We start from the raw sequence: 11,701 nt of genomic DNA, 5'->3' as shown, positions 1-11,701 counted from the left end.
TGACATTATATAATCATGTTAATTTTTAATATAACATTTCCTCAATTTGATGCAACATGTCCATAGTTCAAAATACAAAATAATTGCAAGAAAATGTGAACTAGCGGTGACTCCCTGAGAAGAGCAGAGAGACAGAGAGGGAATAAAAAATTAAGATTTGAGAATTTGATATTATCTGTTTTGGGTTATGTGAACAGTGGAATCTGAATAAAGAGAGGTGTGTTATGTAAATTTAGTTGGGGGTTGGGTTTTATTTTATGAGGCAACATAATAGCCAATTAAGTTAAGCCTATATATAATAAAATATTTTATATATATATATATATATTATATATATATATTATATAGGTTGAGCTAGAATACTCCAGATAGTAACGGAACATTTTACTATCGATGTTGTTTCAATGAATAAGTTCCAAATTGACGATCGGCTCCGTTGAACAATGATACTATACCACTTAAAGTGTTAGAAATCAGATTTCAAATCTTTTCGACATCATTTTGCTAATGATCAAAGGGTTTCATTTGTAATTTTATATTGGTGGATTAAGAGACGTTTTCTGTTTACGGGTTTATGTAAAGTATATCCAAGATAAATTGAAATTTTTGTTAGAAATTTTAAGCTATTTTAAAACAAAGATCTTACTTCTTTGTTTGATTACGAAGATCTATCATCATTTTTTAAAGGAATATTATTTTTCAGCATTTATTTTTGTTCACTAGATGTAATAAGCAACAAGTATCGAAACGTGCGTGAAATTTGATTTCTAGGTAGTTTAAATGGTTTTGGATCATATTTTTAACGGAGCCGATCGTCAATTTGGAAGCTTATTATCGAAACAACTCGATAGTAAACAATGACCCCGTTTTACTATCGAGAGATTCTAGCTCAAACTCTATCTAGTATAATATATATATTATATGAATATATTATATATACTATATATATAAACATATATATAGAGTTGAGCTAGAAATGCTCTTCGATAGTAAACGGGGCCATTTTAATATCGAGTGTTTTCGATAATAGAAATTCAAAATTACGATCGGATCCATGAACATGCATCATTAACCATTAATTAAAACCTCTCCCAAGAACATCACCGCGCGGCCGCAAGCGCGCCGCACAGTGTTTTAAAAATCAAATTCAATCTTTATCGACATCATTTCCCCATATGATCAAGGGTATTAAAATGTTGTTTATTTTAATGGTGCGATTTAAGAGACGTTTCTGTTTACGTTTAAAAGATATTACAAATATCAATTGAATTTTTTGATTCAGAAAATTCTTTAAAACTATTTAATAAGTCTTACTCTTTGATGTTGATTACAGACTTATGTCATTTTTTAAAGAAATTCATTTTCAACATTCATTTCTGTTACTAGATGCGTATAAAAGACAATATCGAAAGTGCAGCGTGAATTTTGATTATAGTGTTTAAATGGTTTAGATCAATTTAACGGAGCGAATCGTCAATTTGGAATCTATCATCGAAAACAATCGATAGTAAAATGCTCCGTTTACTTCGAGAGTATCATAGCCATCAATCTCTCTCTATATATTATATCAATATATCCATATATAAAAGCAAGTTATCAAATTTGGTCTGTCGAAGACATTTTTTGGCAGGAAAATTATGCGCCATTTTTTTTCGTACGAAATTTTAATATAGAATAAAAATAAATAGTAACAGCAAGAATACTGTAAAGATTTCTATAACAGATTACTGATAGTGAAAATCTTAAAATATAAATTTATTTTATTAATTTCAAAAGTGAGTTTTTAACAGATTACCCGGCCGTGTGAAATCCTATAAAAGATAATTTTTCTATTTTCATTTTTAAAGATCTTTTTTAGAATATTATTTAAATTTCAATTATTTTTTTTAACGATAACGGATTTTATTTTTTCTATTAATTTTCAAAATTTATGTCCTAACGAGATTTATTTTTCTATTTAATTTAAAATATTTTTGCATTAGAGATTTATTGTTTATTATTTATCGTTCATAAGCATTTTTCTTATAGCGTTGATTTTATTATTTTAAATTTTTAGATATATATTTGGCAATCATATAAAATATGCCTAAATTAAAAAATATCTTCTCTTCTTTTGTTAGATATTATCTATTTAATTTCAAAATATATTTTCTTTTTAAGATAACGGATTTTATTTTTCTATTTAATTTCAAAAATTTATTTCCTAACGGATTTTATTTTTCTATTTAATTTCAAAAGTAATTTTTGCATTAGAGATTATTGTTAATTATTTATCATTTAAAGCATATCTTTCTTAATAGCGTGATTTATTATTTTAAATTTTTTAGATACATATTTGGCAATCATATAAAATATGGCCTAAAATTAAAAAATAATTTAAAAAAATTATAACTTTTCTAATAATTATTACGTGCATTTGCACATACATTTTACTAGTATATATATCTATAACCTCTATTAACCCCCCTAATTTTTTGTCCACGTGGCAACATTAGGCTAATTCAACTTTGGTAGTCCCTACATGTCATCTTAAAATGTCATCTTAAAATAAAATTAGTGGGTGGGGCCCATCCAATACATCCGTCGCTTCAATCCTTCCCGACTCAGCCACTTCGATCCCTGCCCTGCCTCTTCGAACCCTCCCCCACAACCTCCGCTTCGATCCCTCCTCCGCCTCTTCGATCCGCCTCTTCGATCCTTCCTCCGCCCCTTCGATCTCTCTCTACGCTTCATCATACCTTTTCTCGCGCGCCCCTCTCTCCGCCTTCTTCCCCTGTCACCCCGCAGGGCGCGGAGGTCCTGCAGATCCACGCCGAACTCTCTCATATCTCTTTCCAATCTGCAAGGACCTTCTTCTCCTCCTCCCCCTCGCCGTCACGCGATCGATCGGAGGAGCTCGCAGGCCCCCGCGCCCTCTCCGGAGCGCTCGCGCCCTGTTCGACGAAATGCCGCGGCGATTGCAGGGCGCTTCGCGGGCATCGGAGAGGTGGGGTGCGGCGCTGGGGATGGTGGTAAATGTTATTCCTTTACATATATATGTCTGATCATGTAAATAGAGGTATAAATTAGCAACTCTAGATAAAACTCTTTCCTTTCCCCTTTCCTGCAGCATGGTTTAAAAAAAAAAAAAAGAGAAAAAAAAAGTGCCCTGGAATCCGCAGGCTCCTCCTTTCTCCTTTCCTTCAGCATGGTTTATAAAAAAATAGATATATATTAGATGTGCTGGTTAAGTGCAACGGTTTGAGGAGGGGCCTTTTCCAATTTTAGATTTGGGGTCCCAAAGAAGTCCAGACAAAAGTAAACAGGGGGGGAAGAACTGTAGTTCGGTCGTGTGCAGTTTATAGCAATGTTTTGTCTGTTGTGGGTTACTTTGCTTTCACCTGAATGTGATAAGAATTTGACTCTTCTATTCCCCGAGACTTTGTCTTCCGCGTTTTCCTCCCGTGCGATGATGACCTTCCCAATATCAGATAGTCGCGATAATTGAGAAAGGCCTGCGCTTTCTTGATTGGTAATGAGAGCACTTTGGATGGCTTAGTTCTTAAGCAACCAGTTGTTCTCATTTGTGCTAAGAATGGTTTCGGCGTGCGCATGGTTTCTAGCTCGGTCGGCACTATTAATCAGGAAGGCTTCGCTGCCAATCTGATAATGCTTGATAACTAGGGGTGTCTGAGCAAAAATTATTTATTTATTTCCATACATACCCATGTTTGCTGCTCCTCTTTACTCTTCTCTTCTTTGTAAATATTGGTTTCATGTTTTTTTAAACTATTGGGATTTCCCCAAACTGCATCTTTGGCTTTGATTTGTCAAATCTCTTTGTTTTCGACTTGCTTTTACCTGCATTCGATTCTTTTTCCCTTTTTGTTTTAGCAACCTTTCAAGACTTGGTTATTTTACATCATTGTTTTAAGGTGTTCTATAGAAAAAACTCTATTCTTTTGCTTTTCCTTCGCCCTGATTTTCGAAGCAAAAAAAATTATATGTCGTGGAATCCGCAAGTCCCTGTTTTCGATTTCTGCAAGTTCTCTATGCCTTCCTGCTGGCTGTCGGCTCTTTGTTTTTCTTCATAGTCCTTACCTTGAATGTTACATGATTGCAACAATTGAGCTTCCACCTGTTTTTATCCCAAACTACAATGCACTTTTCTTTGAATGTGAAATGATTGCGATAATTGAGAGGGGGCCGACCTTCTTGGCGACTATGAAGTCATCACTTGCACTCATAATGAAAAGAACTACAGAGCTCCTTGGTATCGAAGGTAGCCTCCTCCGTCTTCGCGGCGCTACCAGAGGCTGTCGAAGAGGGCGAAAAGGCCAAGAGAAAGGATGGAGAATGAGAAGAGGAAGAAGAGGGAGGCGAGGGAAAGGTCACGGAAGGGACGTGGGAAGGGGATGAAGGGACGAGGGATTTTCGCGGCGCACGGGCTTGGTCTCCGAACAAAACCTCCTCCTGCCACACGGGCTGTAGATACTGGGCAGCCTTCGGCTAACACTTGCATCGGAATTCAGAACCTATCGTCGTGGCTCGCGGTGGCCGGCTTGATGCCGTTGTACAACATCATGGAGGACACCGCGACGGCGGATATCAATAAGGTGCAGAACTCATAGTGGATTAGATATGGATTTATGTAGATGCGGACTGTTGTACTCTATCGAAATGTTAGGCTCCTCTGTTGCCTTCGATGTCGCGCTTTTGAGGCATCAATGGATATTGCGACTCTCCCAATTTTTCTCCAAACTCGAACGTAATTGCTCCTTGCCCATTCCTCTCTCTCTATATCTTTGTTATTTAGATCTATGTTATAATATGTTTTTGTCAATTAAGATTTCAAGACTTGGGTCTTTGGCATTAGATTTTTCTATTATGGTTTGTAATAGATTTGTTGCTAGGATTTCGATCCTCCATTGACTGTGATTATGCTTAGTTCTTTTTTTGTGTGAATTTTGCCTTTGTTGTCGTAAGTTGGGTGATATGAGAAGACCTATAGAAAGAGAGGAATGGGTGAGTTTGGAGAAGATGATGTTGATCAAGTCAACATGGGGAAACATAAGGATCGGTATGTCGTTTATGGCGGCTCTGAAAAGGTACAAGATGGTGATCTCCATGCCGTCGTACATGTAACACACCGGTATGTTCGAGAGTAATCCAATTGTTTCGCTGTTCGGTATTGCAAGAATTAAATCATTGAAATATATGTAGGTAAGTTGTAGAACTATGTGTGGAATATCTATTTATGCTTTTTTTTTGCGAGCTACTCATACTTTTATTTATCTTCTATATCGAATAATATATAGTGCAGGAAACCACTTTTGTGCCACAAAAGAAAACCGAACCAAGACAAAGATTACTATCAACCATATTTTCTGGGACAGGAGTTGAAGAGGTGTGATCTACAAATTTGTACACAAGTATGAGTTTGGTAAATTATGTTTCGTATGGTTATGATATTCTAATTGTTATGCTATGATGAGCAGGTTATGGATGAACTTATTTTTTAAAATCAAAAGGAGATTGAAGGAGACTTGGTAACTCTTGAGGGAGAGTTGCAATTGTTCTGGGCTTCACAGGTTAGCTTTTGAACAACAAAACAAATTTTTGCATATGATTTGCATTGATTTATCCATCTATAAGAACATATGTAAATGTCTTTTGGAATGTATTCATGCATGCATACATGCATGGATACATGTAAAAGAAGACTCACTGCCAATAATTTAAATATTTAAAGGATCGATTTTGATTTTGTTGTTTTCAATGTCCCTACAATTGAACATTCGCTTTTGAAGGAATTATTTAAATCTGAGTTCGATGATGTTTGAAGGCCCTAACTTGCTTAGTAGTTCTAAATTCTCCAGCATTAGCTAGACCATATATTGATACATCAAATTAAATGCAAGTTCCTCTACCAATTAAATTATTTGAAGGCTTTTCAGACTTTGGTAACTCATCAAAAAGTGATCTTAATATTACACCATAATAGTAACTAACTTCATTTCCAAATTTTTACATTCAGTCAAAAGATGAAAGCTGGTCATCAATTGTTGCCAATGGTCTCAAGGGCTTGCAGGTTAGCTATAAAACAAATTTCGAAAGCAAAATACTTTTTAATAAAGGAAATTAAGAGGTACTCAGAACTTGCCTCTATATACTTATGTGTTCATGTTAAATCTAATGCAATTTGATGTTTCCTTGCAGATGATAAAGGAATATGGGAAGCTGTAGAATGTGGTGGTTCCTGTTCTGGGTTTAACTGTTAGAGCAAGTGGCACTCTGATGTGAGTTTATACACTTTTAAGAATTAATTTTTACAGTTAATAACTTTTTTAAACAAATAAATTTGGTTGGAAATATAAGTAACAACACTTGGAACTTGAAAACTCGGGTACAAATCATTAAGCCTTTTGCCACATACGCTAGAAACTGTAAGTAAAATATGAAAAAGAAATTGATAATTTTTGTTGGCCTATGTGAGTTGTTTACACATTTACAAATAACTTGAATATTTCTTTTTTTTTTTACTTTGTAAATAACATTTGAAAACACTGATCTTCAATTGAAAAGGTTTATCTTCTATTTTTATAGAGTTATTCATTTTCGGTGGTCCTTTTGTAGATATGTAAAGGGCCTTTATATAAGTAATTTTGGTTTTAAAATGCTTTAATTGGCTTGGATCACAAAAAAGCGCGTTGATTTTCAATTTTTGTATTTTTTTCTGTCTCACTGATCTTTTCATTGTTTTTATAATTTTTACTCCAATGTCAAGGATCTAGCAGAAGGTCTCTTTGTGTGCTAAGGGCCACTGCAATATGATATATGTTGATAAGACTACTAGCTTTGTGATTTTTTTTTTCTTTTTGAGAGGAAGGGTAGCATGCTACCCGCTTCGTTTATTTTTTTTTAAAAAATAAACTTAGCTAGAAATGTAAATCAACTAGGATTTGAACTGGAAACCTTGGGTACCAACCACTGAGTTCTTTGCCACTTGCGCTCACAAAGGCTTTATCATTAAATTTGAATTTGGTTTTGAACTAATAATATTCTACTTTTTGATGTTCGTCTATGTGTATATATATTGTTATACTGGACTAACTTCATGCTCTACTTACAGCAAAGGATCTGATAGAAACACCTATAATGTAACAATGAATGAAAGATTGGTTTAGTTTTGAATATTTTTGGCATATTTTTTTTTCAAATTTTATTTTTTTTATTTGTAATAGAAGGTTTAGATGAGACGGTAGTATGGATGGTTACATGGCAACCATTGCAGCCATTCATACTGTATGACAGTTTGATTTTTCAGTTGAAGAGAAGAGATTGAGAACTATTTGGTACATCAACTAATGTTAATTCTGGTAATTAACAAGCCTTTTATTTGCCCAATCACTTTTTAATTTTTTTTATAATTTTTTGATTTTATAGATTTTCTCTCTGTTGGTAGCATCTTTAAGGATTTGATTATGTTATATTTTTGGTTGGCTAATGTCTTCATGATTGATTTCTTGATTAATTTTTTTATTTTTTTTAATATTATTTAAACATAATTCACTAAGCAAGTGAATTCTTAAATAGATAATTGCACTGCAAGATCTACGTTAATAAAGCAATCAAGCGAAAACCTTAATTTTGCCGATTGGAAATGTACTTTTGCAAATTTTGCACATATAGATTTTTATTTGACAACATATATTTTTTTTTCTCTTTTGCTTCTGTTGTTCTCTTTGAAAGGTGGATTTGCAAACTAACAAAATTGAGAATATAAAAGTGCATCTCTATGTGTCCTCAATTGCATAGAACTTGATGTCAAAAAAAAAAAAAAAGAAAAAAAAAAGAAAAAAAGAAACCATTGATAGAACCAACTGTTCATTAATAACTTCTTCTTTTCGCTTATGTTTTAAAAAAAAATTATGTGGCCTTTGTCTTGCATATGCTATTTTTCTGTTTTAGTTTATCAAACCAATATGCTATTTATAAACTTATCATGTATATTATTTAAGTGCAATATATATAGAAATTACTGCAAAGCGGTCATTTATGCAACAACTTAAACTGCAAATGATGCACTTATATTATATCGTTGCCCTAACATCATGTTTAAGAAAAATTTGAAACAGTTTATACTTCAACAATATCTATCCGCTGCAACGCGCGGGTTTCTTCACTAGTATATATATATGCGGCTAGGATGCTTATGGAAGCACGGAGGGCTCCGTGCTTCCACTTTGTTTTTGATGTTCGGACTTTCGAATCGACGATCGGCTCCGTTAGACTTGATCTAGAGTATTTGAAGTATCTAGAAAGTTAAATTGTGATAGTATTTGTTTCGATTATTTGCTAGTTATCGAAATAGTGGCTCGAAAATACGTTGAAATAAATCTTACCACTATATTGATATAACATTAATTTTAGATTCAAGTTTTATTGATTCTATGTTTATATTTGGTTAAAAATTTTCTATTCAATTTGATATGATTTGGCTATTTCTACACCGTTATTGCAAGGGCTCACCATGGCCTATGTTAAATCTATTGTTTTTGAGGCATTTCCCGATCATCGCAAATATGATATCCGAAAAATCGCATTTATTTTTAGGTATTCAATACTTAGATCAATTAACGGAGCGATCGGTAATTAGAAAGTAAAATCGAACATTGAACGACTTGAAAGCACGGAGGCCTCCGTGACTCTCCGATTAGAGGTACCAGCACATCATATATATATATTATATTTATATATATTGTATTATTATATATATTAATTCAGTTTTCGGCCTAATCTCGCGAGTGAGTAATATCAGGTTCGGCTTGAAATGATTTCGAGCTTTTATTTTGTTCAGCTCGGTTTTTAATTTCGAGTCGAGCTCGAGCGAGCCGAATATCGAGCCGAACACGAGTCGAACGCGAGCCGGCTCGCTCGTTTGCCAGCCCTATATAAGAGTGTGTAGGGTGTAGGAGTATTGGTGATGGAGGGTTAATGTTTAAGCAGTATTAGTGACAATTTTATATATTTAGAGAGGTATTGATAATAATTTTATATTTTAGCAGTGTATTGGTGATTTTTTAAATTTTGAAGAGCATCTATGATATTTTTGAAGTTTTAGTGGGCCAGGTTTAAAATTGTCCCCTTTTAAAAAGTAATACTATCTATACACCTACAAAATGAGCATAAGATTTACAATTTAGGTAGCCAAAGATGAAGATTTACTTTGTTGATCGTAATAATTTTTTAATATTAAAAATTTTTCAAATGAATGCTTAAATTTTTAGACTATGGAATGTAAAATTTACTCCCTATAATTGCCTCTACTAGTACCACTTCTTTTTTTTTTTCTGTAAATGAGAGCCCCTCAACTTCTCTCTTTTTTTTTTTTTTATTGACATTATATAATTTTGGCCAAAAATTTTTTGAAGATTTTATCAAAATTTTTTAGTGATTTTACCAAATTTAATTACTTTAATTATTTTTAAAAAATAAAATTGGCCAATGGGTAACAACAAACAGAGTAATTAAATTTGATGAAATTTAAAACCTTAATATAAAAATTTAAAGAAATAGAAAAATTCAAAATTAAGAACTCTTCAATTGAAATGTTGAGGGGACTATTTCAAAATTAAAAATTATAAGTTAAAGAGACTTTCAACCAGCAAACAAAAAGTTAAGTTTTTTTTACAAGGGCCTACAGTTGAGGGGTACTCCATACATTTTTACTTGTAAAATATGAGAAATGTTAAATCTACATGCAAGGACCTAGAATGACGTCATGTTTTGTCAATTTGTTTTTAGGTTTAATTTCATATAGATCTCTATTACTTGTTTGGATCTGGTACAAGATAGGGGATAAGGGGCTTATCCCCTATCTTATAACCAAACAACATTATGTTGAGGTGGGAACAGCAGTTCCCACCCTAACGGGTTATACCTGGTATAACCCGTTAGGGTGGGAACTGCTGTTCCCACCCCCGGGTTAGAACAACCCTATCCCCAAGGCTTGTACCAGGGGCATCTTGGAAAAAACACCTCCTTTCTCTCTCCCTTCGTTGCCTTCTTCTCCATCTCTGGAACCCCCGCAGCCAGGGCATCGCTGGTAACCCGCTCGCTTCTCCCTTCGTGGCATTATTCTCCATCTGTGGATCCCCCGTGCCCTTCTTCATCTCTTCGCCATCTTCCCCGTCGCTGTAAACCCTAGATCTGAGGAAGCTCCATCTTTGGAATCCCCCTGCCCTTGTCAGATCTAGGCTTCGCCGGCGTCGCCGTCACTGGAAATCCCCGATCTGAGGACCCCAGCGGCCAGGGCAGCCTCTCTTCGCCTTCTTCTCCATCTTTGGAACCCCCGGGCCCTTATTCCTCTCTTCGCCTTCTTAGTCGTTGCTGGAAACTCGGCGCCTTCCTCGGCTTTGGGGATAAAGCGCCGCCTTACTCGGGGGAGAAACCGCTACCTTTCTCTGTGCGTAGCCTAGATATGAGGTTTGCTCATCGCCCTTTATACCCTATCTTGTACCAGATCCAAACAAGGGGATAAGCCCCTTCCTCTATGTGATCACTGTTGTCGCCTTTGCCTTCCTCTGTGCGATCACTGCCTTGGTCGCCGCCGGCTTCCTCTGTGCGATCTCTGCTTTGGTCGCCGCTTCCTTCTGCTGTGCGATGAGGGCCTTCGTCATCGCCGCCTTCCTCTGTGTGATCTCTGCTTTGGGTGCCGTCGCCTTCCTCTGTGCGATCTCTGCTTTGGTCGCCGCCGCCTTCCTCTGTGCGATCAGAGCCTTCGTCGCCGCCGCCTTCCTCTGTGCGATCTCTGCTTTAGTCACCGCCGCCTTCCTCTAAGCGATCAGTGCCTTGGTCAGCGCCGCCTTGATATCGCCGAAGCCGTTGGCCGAATCCTACATCTGAGTTTTTGGGTGATCAAATTCTCTGTGCTTGATCTCCTTCCCTGTTCTTCTCTTTGCTTCCTCTGTTGAAGCCAAGGTACGCAGTGTAAATGGCCGGAGTTTTTCTTCGCCTTTGTGATTGCTCGAAATTGGTGTGCTTCTCTGTGCTGGGTTGTGCTTCCTCTGTTCTTTCCTGTGCTTCTCTGTGGTTGATCTATACTGTGTGTGCTGTATATTATACTATACCTTGTGCGCTGTGCCAGCCTGGTGATACATATTTTTTGGTCTGTGCACGGGCAGTGAAATTTGGTGATGATGCAGGTTTTCATTGAATGTATTCGATGGATGGTATGGATGTAAAAATTCATACAACCCCATACATATTGGAAGCCAAATGAGCCACCAATCTATAACCATTTGATGATTGGTATGGAAAAAAATTCGGTGCAATATGGCATAGTTTGCAGTTGAATATGGCATGAATTAATCTTCGCTTCTGTGAATGCTCGACTTCTCTATGCTTCATTAGGTACAATGTTTGATTGTTAGGTGCTTGCTTCTGCTTATCTGTGTTCTTCTATGCTTGATCGATACTCTATGTGTTGTATATTATAGTGGGCATCCTGTGCACTGTGGCTGCCCTGAGAAAGTACTTGAGCTCAGTGCGTGGGCAATTATGGCGATGATGATGGTTTCCATCTGTATTCGATGGATGGTATGGATGTAAAAATTCATATAACTCCATACTTATTTGGAAGCAAAATGAGCCACCAATCCATCAGCAATCAGCATTTGATGGTTGGTATGGATATAAAATTTCAGTGCATGCAATATAT

General features: G+C 35.9%; 1 protein-coding gene and 1 long non-coding RNA gene across 3 annotated transcripts; both read left to right on the top strand.

Moving 5' to 3' along the window:
- Positions 1,387-3,694, top strand: LOC109716226. Its single transcript, XM_020241557.1, has 3 exons — positions 1,387-1,418; positions 2,558-3,011; positions 3,268-3,694. Exons 1-3 carry the CDS (start codon positions 1,387-1,389, stop codon positions 3,382-3,384), a joined length of 603 nt encoding a protein of 200 aa, XP_020097146.1. The 3' UTR covers positions 3,385-3,694.
- LOC109716672 lies at positions 5,213-7,057 on the top strand. Of its 2 annotated transcripts, XR_002218007.1 has the most exons (4): positions 5,213-5,386; positions 5,478-5,570; positions 6,017-6,070; positions 6,199-7,057. It is a non-coding gene; the product is annotated as an uncharacterized LOC109716672 (long non-coding RNA). The 2 variants fall into 2 exon arrangements; XR_002218006.1 differs by having other exon boundaries at positions 5,216-5,570.

Source organism: Ananas comosus, linkage group 10 (genome assembly GCF_001540865.1).
Source record: "Ananas comosus cultivar F153 linkage group 10, ASM154086v1, whole genome shotgun sequence".
Lineage (NCBI taxonomy): Eukaryota > Viridiplantae > Streptophyta > Magnoliopsida > Poales > Bromeliaceae > Ananas > Ananas comosus.
The sequence above is the reverse complement of the archived record's forward strand: the minus strand, read 5'-3'. Positions and strand labels throughout refer to the sequence as shown.